At 40.5% G+C, this 26,321-nt stretch overlaps 1 protein-coding gene across 1 annotated transcript in view; it reads left to right on the forward strand.

The window, feature by feature from the left end:
- MPP3 (MAGUK p55 scaffold protein 3) overlaps positions 1-26,321 on the forward strand; it is a 97,387-nt gene that overhangs the window by 54,855 nt on the left and 16,211 nt on the right. The window contains exons 9-15 of the mRNA XM_067469994.1: positions 5,162-5,236; positions 7,627-7,823; positions 12,614-12,678; positions 14,131-14,151; positions 18,639-18,680; positions 19,057-19,221; positions 20,994-21,074. Coding sequence (XP_067326095.1) covers positions 5,162-5,236; positions 7,627-7,823; positions 12,614-12,678; positions 14,131-14,151; positions 18,639-18,680; positions 19,057-19,221; positions 20,994-21,074 — 646 coding nt within the window. The remainder of the gene's footprint in view (positions 1-5,161; positions 5,237-7,626; positions 7,824-12,613; positions 12,679-14,130; positions 14,152-18,638; positions 18,681-19,056; positions 19,222-20,993; positions 21,075-26,321) is intronic.

The following is a 26,321-nucleotide window of genomic DNA, read 5'->3' on the forward strand; positions in this document are numbered from 1 at the left end:
TCATTCTACTGGGAAAGGCAGACATCAGCTTTGAAAGCATTTTAGGGAGAAAATCAATTGAAATCCAATTTGTTGCCATTACCTACTGGCTAGGAGATCTAAGGATACAGCTCTCATCTTTACCAGGTTGGAGTGATAGGAGAAGTGTCCTGTGAGTTGCTTGTCCCAAATCAGCTGACGTTTTGCTGCATTAGATAATAGGCGAGATGGCATCCTCCTGTTTCACCTGGAGAAGGCAACCAGAATGGCAATTGAGTCTTCATTCAGCACTGGTGATGGGGAAGCATCTTCTGCTTCAGTGACTCTCAAACTTTGGTCCTCCAGGCATTTTGGACTTCAACTTCCAGAAGCCTCAGACACTTTGGCTAATGATCATAGAATCATAGAATGAGAAGAGTCCACACAGGCCATTCAGTCCAATCCCCTGCCATGCAGGAAAAGTACAATCAAAGCAACCCTAACAGATGGCCATGCACTCCAGTCTCTGTTTAAAAGCCTTCAATGAAGGAGCTTCCACCACACTCTGAGGCATTGAGTTCCCCTGTTGAACATCTCTCATGGTCAGAAAGTTCTTCCTGATGTTCAGGTGGAATCTCCTTTTCTGTAATTTGAACCTATTGCTCCAAGTCCTAGTCTCCAGGTCAGCAGAAAACAAGACTACTCCCTCTTTTTCCTGACATCATTTCAAATATTTAAACATGACTATCATGTCTCCTCTCATCCTTCTTCAGGCAAAACATGCCCAACTCTTTAAGCCTTTTCTCGTAGGGCATGGTTTCCAGATCTTGGATCATGTCTCCTCTGGACATGCTCCAGCTTGTCACCATAGATTTTGAAAGCTGAAGTCCAGAATACTTAGAGGATCAGAGTTTGGAAATCTCTGCTCTCCTTCACCTGATATAACTGATTGGATAACTTATTTATTATTTACTAGCTGTGCCCTGCCACGCGTTGCTGTGGCCTATAGTAAAACTTATCAAAGTTGAGGTAGATATCTGGACTATTATGAAAGAGAGGTACCTACCTATTCCTTCCCCCTTTTCCTCCCCCTTTCTCTCCTTTCTTCCTTCTCTACCTCTTTCTTTCTTTCACTACTTGGTTTCATCCTTCTCTCTTTCCTTCATTCCCTCCCCCTTCCTTCCTTTGCCTTTCTTCCCTCCCTGTTTGCTTCCTTCTTTCACTTTTTATTTCCTTTTATTTCACCACCATCATAACAATAACAATAATGCAATGCATTGCCTCCGGGACCTGACACCTCTCCCATTCCCCCTAAAAGGGTCTCATAGGAACAATAGCATAATAATAATAATAATAATAATAATAATAATAATAATAATAATAGAAATAACAACCTTTACCTGCCACGTGTTGCTGTGGCCAATCTTCCCTCTTTCTCTCCTTCTTTCCCTCCTTCCTTCCTTCCTTCCCTCCCATCTTTCCTTCTCCTCTTCTTTCTCTATCTCTTTCCTTCCTTCCCCCTTTTTCTTTCTTTTCTGCTGTCTCTCTTTCCTTTCCTTCCATCTTTCCTTTTCTTTCCTTTTCTTCTTCCTTCTTTCTCTAACTTTCCTTCCTTCCCCCTTTTTCTTTACCTCCCTTTCTCTTTCTTCCTTCTTTCCTTCCTTCCTGTCTTTCCTAGATTTTGACAGGGCGGGAAGGGGCGGGGTGGGGTTTGGAGGGGGCGTGAAGTAAAAGGAGGTAAGATTGGGGTGGGGGAGTGATGGAGCGTGGGGTTGTGTGTGTGTGTGCAGCGGCGGGGGGAGTGATAGAGCGTGGGGTTGCGTGTGTGTGTGCGGCGGCGGGGGGGGGAGTGATGGAGCGTGGGGTTGTGTGTGTGTGTGCGGCGGCGGGGGGAGTGGGGTTGCGTGTGTGCGTGCGGCGGCGGGGGGAGTGATGGAGCGTGGGGTTGCGTGTGTGTGTGCGGCGGCGGGGGGAGTGGGGTTGCGTGTGTGCGTGCGGCAGCGGGGGAAGTGATGGAGTGTGGGGTTGCGTGTGTGTGTGCGGCGGCGGGGGGAGTTGGGTTGCGTGTGTGTGTGCGGCGGCGGGGGGAGTGATGGAGTGTAGGGTTGTGTGTGTGTGTGCGGCAGGGGTGTGTGTGTGTGCGGGAAGCGGCGCGGCGGGGCTTGGAGTGGGCATGGTTTCCGCAGAGGGAACGTTGGCCGGAAGGGCATGTGCGCGCGCCAGGGAACTTGTGGCTGGGCGCCAATACGCATGCTCAGTTGTTTTGCCGTTTTGTGAGTGTGTTGTTGTGTTGTTTTTCATTTTGAGTAGATACGTTTGTACCTTGTGGGTTGTGTTATGGGCATGGGAATTTTGGTTAAGTTTCGTTGGGGATTTTTTTGAGTTTTGTTTTTTTGCCGTTTTGAGTGTGTTGTTGTGTTGTTTTTCATTTAGAGTAATATGTTTGTACCTTTGGGTTGTGTTATGGGCATGGGAATTTTGGTTAAGTTTCGTTGGTTTTTTTTAGAGTTTTATCCTTTTGCCGTTTTGTGAGTGTGTTGTTGTGTTGTTTTTCATTTTGAGTAGATATGTTTGTACCTTGTGGGTTGTGTTATGGGCATGGGAATTTTGGTTAAGTTTCGTTGGGGGATTTTTGAGTTTTGTTGTTTTGCCGTTTTGTGAGTGTGTTGTTGTGTTGTTTTTCATTTTGAGTAGATATGTTTGTACCTTGTGGGTTGTGTTATGGGCATGGGAATTTTGGTTAAGTTTCGTTGGGAGATTTTTGAGTTTTGTTGTTTTGCCGTTTTGTGAGTGTGTTGTTGTGTTGTTTTTCATTTTGAGTAGATATGTTTGTACCTTGTGGGTTGTGTTATGGGCATGGGAATTTTGGTTAAGTTTCGTTGGGGGGTTTTTGAGTTTTGTTTCCTCGTTGGATGCCCCTAACAAATTTATATATATAGATTTACTGTATTTATAAACTGCCTTTCTCACCCCTGCAGGTTCTCAAGAAGATTACAACATATTAATGGCAAAAATTCAATGCCATAATTCAGTAACACAAAGAAATAATAATAACTAAGTAATTAAGCCGCTGGTGGCGCAATGAGTTAAACCCTTGTGCCAGCAGGACTGAAGACTGACAGGTCACAGGTTCAAATCCGGGGAGAGCACAGATGAGCTCCCTCTGTCAGCTCTGGCTCCCCATGTGGGGACATGAGAGAAGCCTCACACAAGAATGGTAAAACATCAAAACATCCGGGCATCCCCTGGGCAACGTCCTTGCAGATGGCCAATTCTCTCACACCAGAAGCGACTTGCAGTTTCTCAAGTCGCTCCTGACATAAAAAAATAATTATGACATATAAATTTGACTTAAAATCATTAAAACCATTAGATGTAAGACATAAAATTGTAACTGCAGTTTTCAGTGTTTGTTCCACTAGATTTTTGGATTTTAACTCCCAGAATTTACCTTGGGACATTTGAGCTTTGTTTTTGAGGAGCTGAAGTTCAAAATACCTGGAGAGGACCAAAGATGGAGAAGCACTTGTCTAAAACATGCTGCTCCATCTTCCAGAAGAAGGTACTTCTGCTGTTGCAACTTCTTCCATGTCATCCAGCATCCGACACACGAGGCCGCAGTCTCATTGCTTTGTGGTCGGACTAGCCTAATGGAAGTAGTATTCTACATTTCATCCAAAGGAAATCAGGATGAAGCCTGTGGGTGTATCCCATCTGATTGACCCACAAATCCGAAGTGGGAAACTAGCTAGATCGAGGGTGAGTGGTCCAACCCCTGTAATTTAGCTACATGTCCAAAACAAAGTTTTTATACCAAGACACTGCAGTAACTTAAAACTTCATGTGAGTATTTGAACACACAGTTTAGGCATCCAAAGAAAAGGAGTGGGAAAAATGATCACAAGAATGTGAACAAAGCAAATCTTAAGAATTTTGGGAGTTTTTGAGAATCTCATAAATCTCTGCAATGCACAGAATTAGAGAAGTGAAGGCTCATTTCATGGAGAGGCAGGATTCCAGCAAGCAAGCAAGAAAGACATTAATTGCCTTCCACTCTCAGTTAAAAGTGATGACTCTCCTGGTTTATTTCAGAGCAATGGGCACTTGCAGAAATTTCTTTCAAGTTACTATGAGATTTCTGCAGGGTAATTCTTTTGACTAGTTGACTTATGTTTTCCTTTAGCAACTGAGCACACCCAGATAGAAATACAGGTGCATTGTGCTATTTAGGAGAGCAATAGCTCAGTGGAAGTGTACATGCCTTGCATTTAAAAGGTCCTGGGTTAAATTCCCAGCAAATCCAGGCTGGGAGTTTTGAAATGATGCAGAATTCCTGCTGGCCATGCAAGTCTTCTCGAGTATATCCAATTGCAACTGTTGTCTGTAGGTAATAGAAACTGTAGTTTGGTTTGGAATTACCAGTTTGGCATCTGTAAACAATACTGAACAAAAGACTGGATTCAGGGTATCCAAGTATCAAGAGATCAAACTATCCCTGTTTTGCCAGAACAGTCTGGTTTTTCATTGAGGGAAAAAGATATTATTATTATTATTATTATTATTATTATTATTATTATTATTATTATTCTGACACAAAAAACATAGTATGTCACAGCAAATGAGATCTGTATGCTGGATTTCATATCACAAAATCACAAGAACACTTCCCAAGCGTCTAGGACTGTGTGATGTATTTTTAAATGATCCGTGCAGATCCAAGTAACGTAGCCTTTTGCAGTTGACAGATTGTGATTTTGTCAATGTTTATTGTTTCCAAATGCTGGCTGAGATCTGTGTGCTGATAACCATTGGGACCACCTGTATTGCAGTTTGATTTTGAGGTCCTGATAACGGCTGAGTTTTTCCTGTTGCTTTTCCTCAATGTGGCTGTCACCCAGTATGGCAACATCAATAATTCAAACTTTTTTCTTTTCCACGATCGTGATGTCTGGTGTATTGTGTTCCAAAACTTTGGATTTGAAAGTCCCACAGTATTTTTGCATGTTCATTTTCGATTATTATTATTATTATTATTATTATTATTATTATATATGCTGCCCTATCTCCCTGAGGGGAATTAGGGTGGATTTCAAGAAACAAGAAAGGCAAACATTCAATGCCTCACTACAACAGCAGATACAAACATAATAACCTAAAATAACTCAACATATGAAAACAACAACAAAACATTTTTCCCCCTCAGGCACAATCCCAGGGATCAATAACACTGAAAATAATTCCAGCCATTAAAGAAGAAGACCGACTAAAGGACAGCAAGGTAAGAATGTCCTTATCAGATGTAATTTTGTGATTATCTTGAGTCATACTATGGAACAGGTACAAGGTTTGTGGGTATTACTTTTGTGGATGTGATTATTTGTGGATTTGATTTAAAATATTCCCTTTGGGAAACTCTAGGTCCTACAGTGAGGCACTATGGTCAACGTCCACTAGAAATTGACCACAGATTCATGCTGGAGGACCTAGATATCCTAGTGAGGTATTACCTCAAAGAAAAAACACCTATTTTTTAAATTTGTGGATTTCCCCTTTTGTGGAGGCCCTGTGCCTCTTATTCCACTGAACATGAGGGCTGATGTTAGTACAAGTTGTGATGGGCACCAACTTGAATAGCTTTAAAGAGGAATTGGACTAATTCATGGAGAATAGTGGCTATTGTACATGGTGGATATATATCCCCTGTATTAACAGAGACAGTGTGTTGCTCTATTTTCAGAAGGTGCCGTTGCATTTATGTCCTACTTATGGGTTTCTCATTGGAGCATTTGGTTAGCCAGTGGGAAACAGGATTAAATAGATTTTTGGCTATTTTAGTTTCTCAACTAGGCAAGAGCCACAGTTACAGGATTGGTTTGTGTGGGCTTAAAAAGTCTTTCATGCTTTCTGAAGAATGTATGAGTTGAGTGGGATGGCATTTGTCAATGGGCACTTTTGTCTTCAGACAAAAGCTTCAGTGATGCTTCTGTCTTGTTAAAAATACCTGGATCCATACTTTCGCTCCTTGGAAAATATATACGGCTCTCCATTCAGAGCTGTCTTTATGGTACAAGTGTAAGCTGATTTCCATAAACTCCAATGGCTTCCTTTCAAAGAATTATAAGAGATGTAACTTTGTGTGACTGCGGATGATTTTTTGAAAAATGAAATCTTAGTGTACCATACTGAGATTTAGGGTTGTAAGAATGAAAACTAGAAAGGACTTTTGTATCATTAATGATTGTGGAGAAGAGGGAATTTTAGCAAGCAACACTACATTTTTCCATGCCCCAAATAATTATAGACTGAGTAGCCATATACATTAAAGTATATATGTATATGTGTATATGTGTGTGTGTATGTCTGTCTGTATGTATATATTTATTAATAGATCAAAAAAGCATAACCTGTTAGAGTCATACCCTTTTGGAAAATGGCATTCATGCAAGGCAATCAGATATCTCAGGTGTTAGACTGATAAACTTACATTTCTCTTTGTTCTGTTAGGAACAAGGATCTACCAATGCACAAAACACGCACACATATGTATATAGCAGAGTTTCAGAAGTGTTCTTTTAGTTGCCCAAAAACATCTACTCTCCCTTAAAATAGATTTGCCTTTAAGTCATGCTCTCAAGAGACAAAAATAAGCAGACTTCTTTAAAAGTAGCATAGTTGTTTTACTCACAAACTTCATGTATTCAGCATGCAGGTACTTTGCTTATCAATCCAGTTACAAATAGAATTGAAGTAGCTTCTCTGTGTAACAGAGGACATCTTTCATATAATCAGCAATCCATAATTTACTGTTGATGATATTATATTCAATGTTCTGAGAGTCTGATAAAGTGTCTCTCTAGTCTGAAAGTCCAATGGAGTCTCTAAGCATACTGTTTCTGTCGAAGTCTAAATCATACTATTCCTACTGAAGTCTGAAGCAAAACTGTTTCTAAAATGGAGTCTGAGTCTTGAACAAGCCCAGACCTGATCACATGGTCTGCAGCTCCTCCCATGTATATATAAATGTTTATTAATAAGAAATTAATCTGCACAGTTAATGTCTTAATAGCTATGGGTAGCTGAAATAAATAATCTATTTTTTGAAAATAAGTGTTATTTTATTTATCTATATAAAGAAACAATTGTGTTTTAATGAATAATCTAAAAATAATTCATGTGTATCATTACTGTATTAATAATAAATATATTAATCAAAAGAGTAGCTGTAGAAGGATTTTAGATAATTTAGACTGTAAGTGTACATATATATTCATATGTGTTTACCTCCACCAAACATTCATGTTTTTTAATAAATTGAACGATGATAAAATGGCATCAGTACCATAATGGTAATAGAAATAATAATTGAAATAAAATAAATAGAAGGCAATAATAGGAATAATAGACATGGCCCTGAAACTCACTGTGTAGGAGGAATATGGGTAAATTCTGTAAGGAAAGCGTTTGCCCAAATCTTATTTATGTTCCTCTTTGCCTTATCATTATGAGAACTGTATCTTTTAATGTTCTAATTTATATTCATCTAAGAATTAGAATGCAGTTCTATTCAGAATATATTCCATAGACAATTCTGTGGTTTTTCTGCATCTTCATGGAATCACAGGAGACCCGCAACATATCCCAGAATTGTCCTTGCTTTCCTTTCTGCAGGTCTTCATGAGAGCCCTTTTCCCATACAACCCCAAAGAGGACAAGGCCATCCCTTGCCAGGAGGCTGGGCTGCCATTTCAGAAGAGGCAAATCCTGGAGGTGGTGAGCCAGGATGACCCAACATGGTGGCAAGCCAAGCGCGTGGGAGACACAAACCTCAGGGCAGGGTTGATCCCTTCTAAACAATTTCAAGAAAGGTGAGTTAGTCAGATGCCAAGGGGGTGGGTTTTGGCAGGTTTAGGGTATGTGGAGTTGGGACAACAGATTCATTGCATTTTGTGGCACTTTGCATTTGTTTGGGAGGGGGAAAATCTCTTGGAAATACTTTAAAAATATTTTTAGGGGGCTTTTGCTACACTGGGGAGCCTGATGGTGCAAATTGGTCCCTTTACCCTCTTGAATTACTTATCTTTGAGTTAAGCCAGTGTTTCTCAACCTGGGGGTCGAGACCCCTGGAAGGATCATGAGGGAGATTTCAGAGGGGTGGCCAGAGACCATAAGAAAACACATTTTTCTGATGGTCTTATGAACCCTTCTGGCAGAGAAAGATGAAGATCCATCCACCTGTCCTTCTCTTCCTTTTTGGTGTTGGTGAACAACTCCCAGAATTAAAAAACACCCCCCCCCCCAACCCCACCAGTATTCAATGTTGGCCACATAGGCAGCGGCCAATGTTGAAGGTTGAGTAAGAGATCGGGCAGGGAATCAGTACCATGGACAGGTCCACCTGGAGCAAAGTAAACTTTTCATGCTATGAAGGTCCAACCGCATGTCTTCACCCACTGTCTGGAGCTAGCTATTGGATTCCATGTCAATGAATACATTCTAGAATTTAGTCTGCATTTAAAGAAGCTCTCTAAGGTTTAAATCCTTTTTTTGGGATAAGGTTCAGCACCTTAGCTAGTTCTCTTGAAATCTGAACTAAAAAACTAAAGGAAAATCACCACTCCATCTACATGGAAGCTACCAAATACCACTACAGGGTCGAATAAGCTGAAGTTAGTTCAATGTTTTGTGCAGACCCATTGTGGGCTGGGTTCAGAGTGCTCTTTGATTGTAGGTTAACTATAAATCCCAAAAATTACACCTTCCAAATGTCAAGGTCTATTTTCCCCAAACTCCACCAGTGTTCACATCTTGGTATATTGAGTATTCATGCAAAGTTTGGTCCAGATCCATCATTGTTTGAGTCCACGGTGCTCTCCAGATGTAGGTGAACTACAGTTTCAAAACTCAAGGTCAATGCCCACCAAACCCTTCAAGTATTTTCTGTTGGTCATGGGAGTTCTGTATGCCAAGTTTGGTTCAATTCTATGGTTGGTGGATTTCAAAATACTCTTTGATTGTAGATTAACTATAAATCCCAGCAAATGACAAAATCAATCCCCCCCCAACCCCACCAGTATTTAAATTTGGGTGTATCAGGTATTTGTGCCATATTTGGTCCAGTATATGAAAATACATCCTGCATATCAGATATTTACATAATGATTCATAACGGTAGCAAAATTACCAATATGAAGTAGTAATGAAAATAATCTTATGGTTGGGGGTCACCACAACATGAGGAACTGTATTAAGGGGTCACAGCATTAGGAAGATTGGAAACTACTGATTTAAGCATTTAGTTCCCTTTGAAAAGTGGGATTCTCTCAGATGCTCTTGCGGATCATAGGGACTGAGGTTTTTCTTTCTCTTAAACCATCTGCACCAGCCAGGAGCCTGCTTAGACAACACAATCCATCTCCTCCAAAAAGCAAGATGTAACTTGCCCATGCAATTTTTTCACTTCTTAAACATTGATTTTTAGTACTAAGAAGGGAACAAATCAATGGTAATAGAAACAAATGTTCCCCATCTTGCAAACTGGCTGCCTTCCGCCTTTAATCAGGGTATTTGCCTGCGAATATTCATCTTTGGACAGCTCCTCTTTCCCTCTGCCTGCAGCAACTAAGTGAGTAATAAATACAACTGATGAGACCCAGAAGCACAGAGACTTGCAGCACTGCAGGCAGCTTTTAAACATCCTTTCTCTTTTGCTATGCTTTGTGTAGCCAAGTGGGGAGATGGATGGAAAGGATGGCATCCTTCCTTGGCTATTACCGAATGGCCACATTTCAAAGGAAGCAGTTCTCTTCCTGTTGGCTTTATTCACTAGCCAGCTTTCACAAATGGCCATACATGTGATTCCTCTAACACAAAAGAAAAAGAAATAAAGAATATGAATTGGCATGCAACGTGTATTTGTTACAGCAAGTAGTTTGATCCTCAGGCTTAAAAGATCCATGCTGAATCTCTGTGTGAGACTTGGCATGGACTTGGTGTCTCCATCAGTGGACTTTCCCAAGTCTTTTTCCTAAATGGCAGTCCCCAAAGAAAACCTGAAATAGTGTTTCCCAAACTCTTTTCTTCCAGGTGTTTTGAACTTCAGCTTCCAAAATTCCTGATCATTGGTCAAAGACAGCTGAGATTTATGGGTACTGAAATCCATAACACCGGGAGGATTAGAATATTTAAATTAGTTACTTAGGCTGGATCTACACTGTCATATAATCCAGTTTCAGAATGCAGACTGGTTGCAGACCACATGTCTTCACCCACTGCCTGAAGTTAGCTATTGGATTCCATGTCAGTGAATACATTCTGGTTTAAATCCTTTTTGGGGAGAAGGTTCAGCACCTTCACTAGTTCTCTTGAAATCTGAACTAAAAAACTAGAGGACAATCACTGCTCCATCTAAATGGAAGCTACCAACTACCACTACGGGGTTGAATAAGCTGCAATTAGTTGAACGTTTGTAGTCTTGATTCTTTGAGGAAGCTACCAATATCTTAAAGCAAGTGTGGAGGACTTTTGGACCTCTGGATGTTCAGGACTTCAATTCCTAGAAAGCTTTCCTGGGGGAGGGATTATAGGTATTTTAGTATGCTGCAATGTCTAATTTACTTGGTACTGGGGTGATTCCCAGGTTTTTAACAATAGCAGCTTCCCAGAAATGAAGAAGATTTCAGGTACCTAATGGACCTGTCCCTCCATATTTGTGGTTTTGACTTGTGCGGATTTGCTCTTTTGTGGATTTGATTAAAATGTTCTCTTTAGAAATCCCTAGATTCCTTTGATGTGATTCTATAGTCAGCTTCTATAAGAAGTAGACCATAGAATCATGAAATCCTTAGATGTTTTCTCAGGTAAAAAAACCCAATATTATAGCTATTCAGTCTTTCATTTTCATGGCGTTCGTGTACCCCTAAACCCAGAGAATATGGAAGGCTGATGTAGTGGATTCTTGTGTGGAAGGAGCATCTGTACTATTCTGATGCAAAAACAAAAATCTTGGGCTTAGAATTATTAAATTCTTCTGTATTTTATTGCAGGCACAGGTTGGTAGAAAGCAAGGTTCTGGGACAGGAAAACAATTGAAAGGAAAGTATTTGGATGAGATAGAAAAGCTTGTTTTATACTCCCCTGAGGGGAAGTGATATATTTAAATGCTAATTGAGTGCTTTCTCCTTTTGCTGGATAGTTTCAGAGCAGCATTAAGATAACATCATCTCAGGGCCTTTCAATATAATTTTACTGGCATAAGAGTCAAATATATTGATTGCCTCGCTGGCATGTTGCTTTTCCTACGTGACCATCTCTTGTAAAGGGACACAGGAAATGTTGGGAGCAGTGGAAACTGGAAGAGCAAGATCAGATTGCATCAGCTTCTACCAAAAAACAACTAATATAAGTGATCAGCTTAAAACATGTCTTTTGTGTCTCTTCAATCCATTCTTGACTTAGGGTTTTTTGGAAATGGAAATCTCCACAACCTTTTGGAGATTTTATGATCCTTGGAAAGGCGTGACCATATTAGAAATCATAATCTTTTGAAAAATGATGCCATAACCTCTTAGTAAAAAACATAACCTGTTAGAGACATAACCTTTTGGGAAAATGGCATTCATGCTAGGCAATCAGGTTTCTCAGGTATTCTGTTAGGAACAAAGATAAGCCAATGGACAAACACACACACACACACACACACACATGTACTCTATATAGCAGAGTTTCAGAAGTGTTATTTTAGTTCCCCAAAAACAATCTACTCTCCCTGTGGACTCAAACACCTGTGGAGTTTGGGAAAAAAAAAGGCCTTGACATTTGGGAGTTGTAGTTGCTGGGATCGATTGTTCACTTACAATCAAAGAGCATTCTGAACCCCATCAACGATAGAATTGGGCCAAACTTACAACATAGAACTCCCATGAACAACAGAAAATACTGTGCTTTCTTATGGTCTCTGGTGACCCCTCTGACACCCCCCCTCACGACCCTCCTCAGGGGTCCCGACCCCCAGGTTGGAAAACACTGCTTTAAGCATACTGTTTCTATTGAAGTCTACAGCACACTGTTCCTACTGAAGTCCAAAGCAAAACTGTTTCTAAAATGGAGTCTGAGTCCTGAACAAGCCCAGACCTAATCACATGGTCTGCAGCCCCTCCCACAACAAAGAGTTAAAGAAAAACGGCAAACCAATATATACATATGCAATACACTAAGCAATCTGAATTATATACATAAATAACTAGTGGAGGCTTGGAAAAGGTTGCTATTTCCAACAATGGTGACTTGTGAGTTTTTTCAGGACAGAATTTGTTGAGGAGGGGCTTGCCTTTCATTTCCCCTGAGGCTGAGAGAGTGTGACCTTCACAAAGTCACCCAGTGTTTTTCATGGCTGGGGAGGGATTCAAACCTTGGTCTCCCAAGATCCTAGTCCAGTGCTCAAATCAAAAGATATGCTTTGGATGTAAATAAAAAGGCTGTTTGTTGGGAGAAAGATGGAATACAAATTAAGCAGACAGATCATTAGAGTCTTGTTGATTTCAGTAGGAATAACTGAATTCAACTATCTTAATTTGTGTCTTTCTGTGATTTTTGTTTGAAGGCTCCTGGTATCCACTTAACTCCTTTTTGACAGCTAATGCTTTGTTTCTGTATCTAGACGTCTGATGTACAGAAGGACCATTGGCATGCTGCATAACACCAGAAGTGTCACAAAACCACTCTGTGAGTCATTGTAAACCTTCTCTCTTGCTTGTTCTGTTGCTCATATATTTGCATTGAATCTAGACTCTCTTGGGGTCTCTGTTAGTTTAATGATAAGGTTATTTACGTGATTGGTTGAAGAATGTGACATATGCAGCAATGATACACATTGCCATTTGAAGATACGAATAAGCCAGTGATCATCTAGACAGGAGATTTTTCTGGGAATTGTAATCTAAACCAGTTACTTCTCCAAACTCTATTGGAAGGGGGGAAAAAAGGTGAGCCTCTTGTGAAGAAAATGTTGTGTCTCAGTCTGAGTACAATTGAAAGCGGAAAAATTTGTCATGAAGTCTACAGAAGGGAATTTTGCTGTCATTTTAACAGAGAGATGAATTGGGGAGGAAGGTACTGAAATTGGCATGTAAATAATAAATTCCTAGCTTTATATGCATGCCAGTCTGTGCGCATAGCAATAAATTAAATATAGGGATCAAGTCACCTTCCAGATGCTGTTGAACTTCAATTCCTATGAGGTCTAGCTGGCATAACCAGAGGTAAAGTCTGCATACTAAGAGCATTTAGAAGTCCTCAAGTTGTTCCCTCTTACAACAATTAAATGTGATATCGTTTATATCATAAGATAGCAAACATTTTTCTAGAAAGGTGGGAAATAAATCTCAGTATTACATATCAGCATATTGACAAGGGTAGTTTTGTGATAATTTCAGTACGTTTCAGATGTACCCATTTCTAATTGCTTAAGCACCAAGCAGAATTTGGGGAAGTAACTTATTTGGACAACAACATTGGCAGTGCTGGCTGGGGAATTCTGGGATCTGTGGTCCAAAAAGTTATTTTTTCCCCAAGATCTGGTGCTGAAGAGGAGAATTGGAGATTAGAAAACATCTTGTGTCTTCCTTTGTAATCACCAACCAAAGAAGTTAGAAAAAAAATATTCGTTATAGGGTTGTTACAGGGTTAAACCGCTGAGCTTCTGAACTTGTTGACCGAAAGGTTGCAGATTCGAATCCTGGAAGGGGTGTCAGATCCCAGCTTCTGCCAACCTAGCAGTTCAAAAACATGTAAATGCAAGTAGATCAATACATACTGCTTCTGCATCAAGGTAACGTTGTTCCATGCAGTCATGCCAGCCACATGACTTTGGAGGTGTCTATGAACAACACCGGCTCTTCGGCTTAGAAATGGAGACGAGCACCAGAGTCAGACACAACTAGACTTAATGTCAGGGGAAAACCTTTACATTTTTATAGGGTTGCTGAGAGTTTTCTGGGCTGTATGGCTATACAGTCCTGAAAACTCACAGCAACCTAGTGATTCTGTCCATGAAAGCCTTTGACAGCACAACCTTCATTACACTTTGAGAGCCAGAATCTCACATTTGAGCATTTGGAAGATTTTTCTATGCCTTCTTTTAACTTTCTTACCTCTGTCTTTTTATGCTAACCATAGATGATCAATCTTCTGAGAAAGGTAGGTTCTCTGCTTAGCCTGGAGTAAGTCAGCAGTGACTTGTTTGCACACAAAAAACTTCCCAAATAAAAATGTCTTTCTTTGGACCTGAAGCAAAGTGAAGCCAATTTGGATACTCAAAAAGAAAGTATGGTTCATGCAGCTAGCTCAGGTATGGGCGAACTTGAGGCCTTCAGGTGTTTTGGACTTCAACTCTCACCATTCCTAACAGCCTCAGGTCCCTTCCTTTTCCCCCTCAGCCGCTTAAGCTAGAGGCCCCAAGCTTGCCCATGCCCAAGCTGAAATAAGTGGTGCAACATGGGTGTTTTGTTTACTCTACTTAATGAATTTTGCTTCTGAGAATCCAAATAACTTGGATAAATCATGGCAAGAGAGGAAGTAGATATATATTTATATTAGAAGGAAACTTTTCCATTCCTAGGAAAATCCTCTGTTTTCTGGGAGGGAGGTGTCAAAGTGAAGCTGTTTTCATGAAAGCTTGCCTAACAACACACAGCCCCATCAATAGGAGCTTGATTGAGAATGGATCCAGGAAATAATGCCACCAGCATGCTAAATGGGTTGGTTGATTTGGACTTTAATCTAATTTCCTTTCTGTTCCCACTTCAGCCTGGGTCTGAGTTCATTTATTTCTCTCTGGCCAAGTCAATAGCAATCATGAACTTGAACTAGGCTTGTTTTTTTTGTGTTCTTTGTAGGACATGTTATGTAGGCTTAAAGGGTTGAGGGTTGCGTTTTCTCTTTTAACCTTGGGGAACTCTGGTGCCAATCTTGTTTAATTTTCCTTAGCTATTAATTTACTCGGCGTTTTTTAACATGTAATTTTTTTGTGTGCTAATCACATGGATTAAGCCCCTGCTGATTCTTAAAAGCAATTGTGCTGCTCCTTGAAGCTTTTGTTAACCCAGTAGGTAATTTCCTGTTGAACCACAGACGGGTTGCTTTGATTTGCTTATCTCCCACCCACCACCCACTTTTATTTGGACCTACTCCTTTCGGAAAAGAGCTGATTTTTGAGACTTTCAGCCTTCAGGACAGGGAGAGAGTACTTTTAAAAGAAAACATAATGACTGTAGAGAATTTAGTGTTTAAAGGGATTTATAAATAAAAAGCAATTGTTAATATTGTTGCCATTCCCATCATTCTCATCACCATTGGGGTCACATTTCAATTCCATAGTGTTAACTCATGGCATAACTCGCTTTCTACCACCATGTGGCCTCATGCATTACTATCATTAAGGAACATAACTAGAAATCTAGTTGGGAGGGTGGGAAGAAAAAGCTTTTAACTGCAGCAGTAAACATTGCCAGATTTATTATGGTGGGTTTGAGACTCACCCTTGGATGTTTTGCTAATTTGGGACGCAAAGTGGTTATTGGAACAACTTTCCCTAGCTTCACCAATGAGAAACTTTGTTGAGAGTTAAAGTCCAAAACATCTGGAGGACCAAAGGTTGGACACTGATGTAGAACTTTGACTCTTCAGATGTGTAGAACTTCAGTTCCCAATAGTCTCCAGCCAACATGGATAACTGTATGGGACTATGGGAGATAGCTTAGGAAAAGTGTGGTGTAGTGTTGGACAAGGACACTAGAAGGTAAAGGTTTCCCTTTAACATTAAGTCTAGTCATGTCTGACTCTGGGGGTTGGTGCTCATGTCCATTTCTAAGCCAGAGTTGTTCGTAGACACCTCTAAGGCCAAAACCATGACTGCACGGAGCACCATTACCTTCCCGTCAGAACGGTATCTATTGATCAACTCACATTTGCATATTTTCAAATTGCTAGGTTGGCAGAAGTTGGGCCTAACAGCGGGAGCTCACCCCGCTCCCCGAATTCGAACTACCGACCTTTTGGTCAGCAAGTTCAGCAGATCAGCTGTTTAACCCGCTGCACCATCGGGACCCCCTCTAGGAACTAGGGTACAAGTTCCTGCTTGACCATGGAAACCCACTAAATGGGTTTCCAAGTTGCACTCTTTTATTTATGTTTTCATTTATTTATTTAGAGCTTTTATAACCCGGTCTTCTCAACCTCCGAAGAGGGACTCAGGCCGGCTAACAGCAGGAAATTCATACACAAGTAGGATAAAACATAATAGCATCGTAATACATTAATACATATAATACATTAAAATACAGATCATACAGTTACAAAAAGCCAGGTCATCAAAGTAAAAACACAGATTCATCAGCCTTTGCAGAAAACAGTGGCAAACTCCCTCTTGAGAAATCTGGGCAATATAATCCCATGATAGGTTTGTCCTACAAATACTATAAATCAGAAATGATTTGAATGCACACAACAACATCTGGAGAAACAAATGTTTATCATTGGTGAAGCTAAGGAAAGCTTCTCCAACCACTATAAGCATTGTCTCCCAAAATAGCAGAACATCCAAGAATGAATTTAAAACACACCAAAATAAATCTGGAAATGTTTATTGCTGCAGTTAAACACATTTTCTTCCCACCCACCTAACTAAATTTCTTGTTGTGATCCGTAATGACAGTCATGTGTGTGAAATACTTAAATAAGGTAATGTGGCCAACCTCCTCTAAGTAAACTTCGCCAAGAAAATTATCTGATGGGTTTGCTATTAATCGGATTTGGGTTGAAGGCACACAACAACAAAGTGGGGAAACAATTCTACCTCCCAGTACACTCTTAGGCCCAAATCCAATTGTTAGCTAGAATAGGCCATGGAATCAATCACTGAATGGGAAGTCAATGCTTGTGTGTATTCTTTGAGACAGCAGGCCTGGATTTAGGTATAAGGTGACTAATCCCTTATAGGAAATATTTGGGATCAGAAGTGTTTAGATTTCATTGTTTCAAATTTTGCTAAATTTGTATGTACATAATGAGGTATCTTGGACATGGGAACCACGTTTCATCACAAAATTCATGTATTGCATGAAGTCATTTTTTACACCAGATTTCTAATAATTTTGAGCATGAAACAAAGTTTGCATACATTGTTGTTGCTGTTTATCTGTTCAGTCACTTCTGACTCTTTGTGACCTCATGGACCAGCCCATGCCAGAGCTCCCTGTCACCTGTCACCACCCCCAGCTCCTTCAAAGTCAAGCCAGTCACTTCAAGAATAAAATCCATCAATCTTATCCTTGGTTTGCCCCTCTTCCTTTTTCCTTAGATTTTCCCCAGCATCATTATCTTCTCCAAGCTTTCCTGTCTTCTCATTATGTGGCCAAAGTACTTCATCTTTGCCTCTAATATCCTTCCCTCCAGTGAGCAACCAGGCATTATTTCCTGGAGTATGGACTGGTTGGATCTTCTTGCAGTCCAAGGCACTCTCAGAATTTTCCAACACTACAGTTCAAAAGCGTCTTCCTTCGCTCAGCCTTCCTTATGGTCCAGCTCTCACATCCATAGGTTACTACAGGGAATACCATTGCTTTAACTATGTGGATCTTCGTTGCCATTGTGATGCTTCTACTCTTAACTATTTTATCAAATTGGTCATTGCTCTCCTCCCAAGAAGTAAACGCCTTCTGATTTCCTGACTGCAGTCTGCGAATGCAGTAATCTTTGCACATAGAAATACAAAGTCTGTCACTGCCTCCACATTTTCTCCCTCTATTTGCCAGCTTTCAATCAGTCTGGCTGCCATATTGGTTTTTTAAATGTTTAACTGCAACCCAGCTTTTGCACTTCCTTCTTTCACCTTAGTTGGAAGGCTCCTCAGCTCCTCCTCGCTTTCAGCCATCAAAGTGTTATCATTTGCATGTCGAAGGTTGTAAATGTTTCTTCCAGCAACTTTAGCTCCAGCCTTGGATTCATCATGCCTCGCACATTGCATGATGTGTTCTGCATACAAGTTGAAGAGGTCAGATGGGAGTATACAGCCTTGCTGTACTCCTTCCCCAATCTTGAATCAGTCGGTTGCTACTTGGTGGTTATACAGATTCCTCCGGAGACAAACAAGGTGACTTAGTATCCCCATACCACCAAGAACTTGCCACAATTTGAGTACATTGAACTATGAGAAAGCAAAGCTATCACTGTGTCATCTACCCAGGCAGACAATTTTGGAATATTTCACATTTTGGAATTCTGGATAAGGAATGCCCAACCTGTCCCTGTTGCTAAGACTAAACGTGGCTGCTCATGCGTAAAGGCTCTTCCAGATGAAGATTAAAATGAAAAACTTCTGAGCTGTTATTCATCAGGAGGCTTAGGGAAATTTTTTCTCTTGGGGCTGATTTTTAAAAAAATATTAGATCTATGAGTTAATTGGCTACATTATCACCAACAGTAGTTGGTTGATGATCAGTGTTAGTAAAGTAATTGTTCAGCCTGTGCTTTTTGCAAATGGTTTCCTTCTGACCTTGCTGTTTATTGCCTCCTTGCTCTTAATACCTGCAGGCTCAAGTGGAATGCTTTGCATGTTTCATAGATTTTACTTCACAAGAGAGTTTTTACACATTTTTCTCTTCCTTTCTCTTTTCCTCCCATAACAGAAGACTGCGATTGCGAGGGATACTTCAATGGACAATATATAGGTGAGGATCAGATGGGCATAAATCCTACAATCTGGCTGTTTGAATAACCTAATTGTATACTACTGTGAACACTTATTTTTGACAGCTGACTTTATCTGTTTTGTTATATTGTAATAGTTTTATTCATGAAAGAAAAGGAGGATATAAACAGAATGAATAAAATCAGAGAATCATAACCCCATGCCATGCTTGGTCTAGATACTCCAGCTTCGCTCTTTAGGACCTTGCCAAGCCCTCTAGACTAGAGTCAGAGCAGGAGATTTGATTGTTCAGCCATTCCTTTCCTACTGTTAGATACTGGACAGCATTTTATACAAACCAGTGAAACTAGCTTAAGTCAAGCTTGCCAACGCTAATACTGTCTTTGGCATTGCAGCCGGCTTGAGGCGGAGTTTCCGGCTGAGCCGAAAGGAGAAGCAGAATGGTCAGAATGATGCCAAGCAAGTTGAGCAAACCCAGGCCCCAGAGTTTCTCACATATGAAGAAGTCATCAAATACCAGCAACCGCCAGGAGACAGAAAGAGGCTGGTGGTTTTAATTGGTGAGTTGCTCCATGTGAAAAGGAAACTGTTGACGGGCTGGAGGCTAAGCAGCATTTCCACCCTGAAGAAAGAAAAAAACCCTTAAGGTATGATAGTATCAGGGAGAGGGGGTTATCTGGTGCAGTGCACTGGTAGGAGATAAAGGTTGATTCAGACTACAGTTCCCATGCTTTCAAACTACAACTCCCATGATTCCATAGCACTGTGCCATAGAAGTTAAAAGGGAATCAAATTGCATTAATTCTGCTATCTATCTATCTATCTATTTACTGTATTTATACACAGCCTTTCTTACCCCTGGGTAAAAATTTAATGCCAACATACATGTAGAAAAAAAATCGTAATAACTATACACTAGCATGTAGCTATACATTAAAATAATTAAAACCATTAAACATAAGGAATAAACAACATTTAAACATTAAGACGAAGCATTAAAACATCTAGTATAAATATTAAAATCACATGATCCAAATATCGTACACCGTAACCATTCAAATTGTCATTACACATTTCCTAATTATTCTTTACACTGCATTATTTTAATGGCCAAGGGCTTGGTTCCACAACAATGTCTTCGTTTTCTTTCTAAAGGCCAGGAGGGAGGGCGCTTATCTAATCTCATTGGGGAGAATTTCTCAAGTTGCTCCTGACATGACAAACATTGGGGAGAGAGTTCCAGAGCTGAGGAGACACCACTGAGAAGGCCCTGTCTTTCATTCCCACCAACTGCACTTGCGACGGATGCAAGATTGAGAGCAGGACCTCCTAGAAGATCTTAATTTATTTATTATTTATTTATTTACTGTATTTGTATACCACCCTTCTCAGCCCTCAGACAACTCAGGGCAGTTTACAGAGGCAACGATTCAATGCCCAATCTTAACCTCCGTGATGGTTCATAGAGGGAGATGTGTTTGACAGTGTAGCTGCATCCATAGTGAAAGAGGTCATAAATTCATTCACTAATTAGTTTGTTGTAGTAGTATATCTCTGCCAGGAAGATATAGAGACGTTTGTGAGATGTTCTGACTCATATGTTAGACTGACTTCCTTGGTCTTGGAGGCATTGCACCTTGACTTAAATTGCCGAGAGGAATCTGTGGCTGGTGGACACCATTTCAGCTGATCATTGAATCTGCTCCAGGCTTTAGTATGAACATTAAAGAAGCTGTCCAAGATATGGTAGCTATTTGCAAAATGGCACTTTCAGCATTTTGAAGAGTTACTTTCTTGATTGTACTAAAACCTAGCTTCCAGTCCAATCAATTAGGAGTTTCCCATTCTGCAAGCAGAATGGTTGTTGTGGAATCCTCTCAGGAATAAATAACGGCTGTCTGCGGTCTATCCTAGGTGTATTTCTTTGGGGGAAGTAACAATGAATACACGGAGGACACTTATCATTACACTTTGTGTCTGTAAGAATCTTCATATTTAAAAATGGTTCAGTGATAATGGATGGGAAAAGCAATTTGCCTCCTCCTTGCAAATAGGCCAAATTAATAACAATATGCCTTTCCAAGTTGAGCCTCCCTTGAAAACATATCTGGGGTTACTAGTTAAGGATCTCCTGCAATTTCGGTTTTAAAAACTGTTGAGACAATTGCAAATTGCAAGCACAGCATCTTTCCTAGTTTGCTCTGCGGGTGCAGACCTATTTCTGTCTTGTATTTTTTTCTTCCCATTTTTTTTTAGGTTTCTTCCTCTGCAGGGCACCCGTATGCCTTATGTTCTCTGTCCACTGACACACCTTCTTCCTCTGACCTCTCAGGTTCTTTGGGGTCCCGGTTAAATGAACTCAAGCAGAAGGTGGTAGCTGAGAACCCGCAGGAGTATGGGGTCGCTGTGCCACGTAAGTCCCTTTTTAGTAAAACACGTTCCCACTCAGTCCTCACTTTTTTTTGGCACGTCATTGATTTGTTCATTCAACTATATTTATATAAAGTCACCCAGTGACATTGTTCTTTGGCTGACTTACAGCATAAAATAGATTTTTAAAAGGAAGTATCGTTAAAAAGAATCCCGATAGCATAGCAATTTGCAGTAGAAGTTGAACACCTCTTAATATACTTTATTAACGCACTTTATTCATATTCTGCTTTATCTCCCTGGAGGGACTCAGAGCGGATTACAGTACACATATAAGGCAAACATTCAATGCCTTTTACACAATGAACAATAACATACAATACACAGATAAGGTAAAGGCCTTTCTCTTTCCATTTCTGGCGTCTGGAAGCGATGCTCAACTTCCAGCCATGGGGAGGTGCTGTTGCTCCATTTTCCATGCCAAGGAGCCTGCCATCCATAGACATATCTGAACTTTTTGCTAACATGTTTGCATGGGGCATCCTTTACTTTCCCACTGAGACAGTACCTATTGATCTACTCGCATTGCATGCTTTCGAACTGCTAGGTTGGCAGAAGCTATGACTGACAGTCAGGAGCTCACCCCGACTCATGGCTTCAAACTGCTAACCCTCCGGTCAGCAGCTTTCTCTGCAGCTAGTGGTTTTAACCACTGTGCTACCGCTGCCCCTCTCCCAAATACTCCCAAATCAGAAGTTGACCCTCATAGGTGACTAAAATAGTGACACCTTTGCTTTTTGATATACAAACTTTATTTCAGGCACAAAATTATTTTAAAATGACTTTCCGGCTTTGTGTGTAAAGTGTATATGAAACACAAATGAATTACATGTTTAGACTTTGGTCCCATCTCTAAGACATCTCAAATGTACATATATGCCAAAATTTGGAGTGGGTGGGTTGAAATTCAAAATCCTTCTGTCTCAAGAATGTCAGATATTCAACTTGTATAAGAATTTCCAATTAGAGTAGATACTCAACAAATATACAAACCTTTGTGTTTGATCGCTCTTTAAATCTCTCCAGCATGCTCTTCAGGGCCAGTCCCATCATTAGGGTTATGCTAGGGGGCAACTGTGATAGTCCTGGCCCTGAAATGGTCTCCTTCTGAGTCTTCTGATTATACATATGTCCTTGGAAGACAGTGGTGTTTGTGAGACACAGGGGCCATCTACACTGACCATTTAATGCACTTTCAACACAGTAAAATCACAGGATGTCTTAAACCCACACCTGTTTATAGACTCTATAGGCTAGGTGGCATTCCCCCAAGTGCGACAGGAAATTTTTGCCAATTGTGAGAGAAATACGGGTGAACACTGTGAAAGCCACTCACTGTATGGCTGTCAATCTCCTCCCAGTAGACTTAATCTAAATGTTCCTCCAGCAACAGCAAGAATATCCCTGTGGGTAGCAAAATCAGGCAATTCCAACTGAATGGCCTCCCACAAGGGTCTTCCTCCAGGGGCAAACCAGAAATAGGCAACTTGGAAGTCCCTGAACAGACTCAGAAGTGGAGTTGGCAGATCAAAAGACAATTTGGCAAAATGGCACTACCTAAAAGAATTGTCCCCCTTGTGCGACTATGAAGCAGAACAAACAACTTGGCATCTCTATGATTGCCCACAATGCCCTGCCTCATGCACAGAGGAAGAACTGTTTAAAGCAGTGCTTCTCAACCTTCCTAATGCTGTGACCCCTTAATACCCCTCATGTTGTGTTGACCCCCAACCATAACATTATTTTCATTGCTACTTCATAACTGTAATTTTGCTACTGTTATGAATCGTAATGTAAATATCTGACGTGCAGAATGTATTTTCATTCACTGGACCAAATTTGGCACAAATGATATGCCCAAATTTCAATACTGGTGGGGTTGGGGGATTGATTTTGTCATTTGGGAGTTGTAGTTGCTGAGATTTATAGTTAAACTACAATCAAAGAGCATTCTGAACTCCGCCAACTATGGAACTGAACCAAATCTGGCACACAAAACTCCTATGACCAAGAGAAAATATTGGAAGGGTTTGGTGGGCATTGATTTCAGTTTTAGTGTTGTAGTTCACCTACCTCCAGAGAGCATTGTGGACTCAAACATTAATGAATCTGGACCAAACTTGGCATGAATACTAAATATACCCAAAGTTTGGGGAAAATAGACCTTGACATTTGGGAGTTGAAGTTGCTGGGATTTATAGTTAATCTACAATCAAAGAGCATTCTGAATCCAGCCCATAAGTTATCTGTACTAAACTCGACATGCTACCTATATGGCCAACATTGATTACTAGTGGGGTCAGGGAGGGGCTGTTTTTGAATTCTGGGAGATGTAGTTCACCAACACCAAAATGAAAGAGAAGGACAGGCAGAGAGATATTCTGCCTTCTCTGCCAAAAAGGTTCCTAAAACCATCAGAAATATGTGTTTTCTGATGGTCTCTGGTGACCCCCCTGAAACCCTCTTGCGACCCCCTCGGGGGTCCCGGCCCCCAGGTTGAGAAACACTGGTTTAAAACTACAGACAATGCAGTTGCTGTTGCCCTTTTTTGGTCTAAAATTATTTAGCTGCTTATGATCCCATTATCAGTTTCAAACTTATTTATTTATTTATGCAATGCTTTTGACACGAAATAATAAATAACTCAGTATTAAAAAAGAGCTTAGGTGTGCAGATGATTACCTAGGAACTAGTTTGAGACTCAGATGGTGATTATACAAACTACAGGTTGTTGTCTGACTATCTCAATTTAAAGCTAGTTTCAAATTACATTAAATGGTCAGTGTAGATGGGGCCACAGTCTTGTCCTGCATCCCCTAACCTTGCCTGCTGTCCTCAGGTATGAAGGAGGACACTATTCTCTCACTAGTGTCAAAGTAGAATTCTAGTGGCAGTTTTATTACCTTCTATATGTGGATTAGTTCAGAGAGCACAATCTTGACCTTGGCTTTTGGTAGAAAATTGTCTTAAGTTTTCATCAAGGCTGGGTTTGAATACTGCTTATGAGGTGGGACCATAAAACTTCAGCACAACGTAATTGTGTTGAGATGATAGACAAGCCGACAAGCCGTTCACCTGTGGGTTTATGAGAAAATCCTCTTCTAAAATAATTGCTGTAGGTGCACAAAGATCTCATACAGCCTCTTTCCCTGCCCACTCCAAGCTGCCCATTCCTGACTATTCAGGAATTGTGCAGATGGGCCCTTTCTCCTTTGGGATCACAAATGCCAACACTGCCGCTTCTGCTTTGAAAGGTTTCGAACACACCTGAGCCGAGGGAACCGTTCGTGCCAAGTGTGTGTGTGTCTCCGCATGAAAGGGGAAAGAACTGCCTGGCTCATGGGATTGTGCATGGCCTGTTTGCTGCAGTTTTTGGCACACTCATCAATGTTTATCTAATCCCCAAGGCTTTTTTAAAAAACAGAGTTGATATGGAAATCACATTTCAGCAACTCAACAGCTGTCACTGTGGGCTTTCCTCTTCTCACTAAATTCATAATAGTTGAAAGCGAGGAATTTTTATGATCTATTGATTAGTGAATTTCTTTTATGCTTTTTCTTTGAGAGGCAGAATTCCATAGCTCTCTTCTGTCTTTTTTACTTCATAGGGTTGTGGTAAGAATAAGTCATAGAGTCACTGGGCCCAAAGTGTGATAACCCAGGAACACAATTTTTGTTCCTGGGTTATAAATGTCATTTCCTAATTGGTTCTATCATAAAAAAAACATGGAAAAAGTTTACCAAACTGCAAAAACTGCCCCCAGTGGCGCAGTGGGTTAAACCACTGAGCTGCTGAGCTTGGTGACCAAAAGGTCGCAGGTTTGAATCCGGGGAGCAGCATGAGCTTCTGCTGTCAGCCCCAGCTTCTGGCAACCTAGCAGTTTGAAAACATGCAAATGTGAATAGATCAATAGATCTTCCAGTGGGAAGATAATGGTGCTCCATGCAATCATGCTGGCCACATGACCTTGGAGGTGTCTACAGACAATGCCAGCTCTTCGGTTTAGAAATGGAGATGAGCACCACACCCCAGAGTCGGACACGACTGGACTTAATGTCAGGGGAAACCTTTACCTATATAGTATAGTACAGTGCTATGATAATAATATAATATATTGTATTTACATATTATTGTAAGCTGCTCTGAGTCCCCTTTGGGGTGAGTAGGGCGGCATATAAATGTCGCAAATAAATAAATGAATATCTAACAGAGTATCTATCAATTCAACATAGTTTGTGGCAGCCTCAAAAATGAAGTTTCTGGAGTATAACAACTACTTTCAAAGCAAGTATTGAACAATTAAACAGGAAATAACACTTTCAAACCAGGAACCCCCCCCCCCCCAAATTTTGTTACATAGTGTAATCAGACTCCTGTATCAATTAGGATATTGTAGGATTTATCCACATTACCTGAAATGTAATGACCAATTACCTGAAATGTAATGGCGTAGCAGGTGGCACAGTGGGTTAAACCGCTGAGCTGCTGAACTTGCTGCCTGAAAGGTTGGCGGTTCAAATCTGGGGAGAGGTTGTGAGGTCAGACTTCATAACCTCTGAGGATGCCTGCCATAGATGCAGATGAAATGTCAGGAGAGAATGCTTCTGGAACATGGCCATACAGCCTGGAAAACACACAACAACCTAGTGATTCTGGCCATGAAAGCCTTCAATAATGCATGCCATAAATGTCAACATGAGACACACAATTTTTGTGTATATACTATGTTGAATCACACGAAGGTACCCTGAAGACATGAAGGGCACGTCTAAGGACATACTTTACCTGTAACAGTATTTCAGATATTTCAGTGATAATAGGTAGGAAAAGTAATTTGCCCTTTAGCTGCAACTACCTAGAAAGTAATGCAAAATTAATAACCATTTATTGCTAATATTGGACTTTATCACACCTCAAAACTATTTCCAGGGTCTCTGCTGAGGAATTTTTTAGATTGTATAATCTGAAAAATAAAGCTTGCGACGGGGTGGTGTGGGACGAGAGAAATAGCAATGCAATTATACTCAATTATGCAGTTTTAAATTAAATAAGAGCAAAAAAGCTGGAAGAAACAGTGAATGTTGAATTACTGAAATGCCTGTAAAATATGGAGAGTCTCTGTAGAGGTAGAAAATCAGTTTAGGGGACTGATGAAGAGATTATATAAATATTAACAGCATTGAGCCAGATGTTGAATATGTTTTCTGGCAGTTGTAAAGGCCACGGGGA

Source organism: Anolis sagrei, chromosome 6 (assembly GCF_037176765.1).
Source record: "Anolis sagrei isolate rAnoSag1 chromosome 6, rAnoSag1.mat, whole genome shotgun sequence".
Lineage (NCBI taxonomy): Eukaryota > Metazoa > Chordata > Lepidosauria > Squamata > Dactyloidae > Anolis > Anolis sagrei.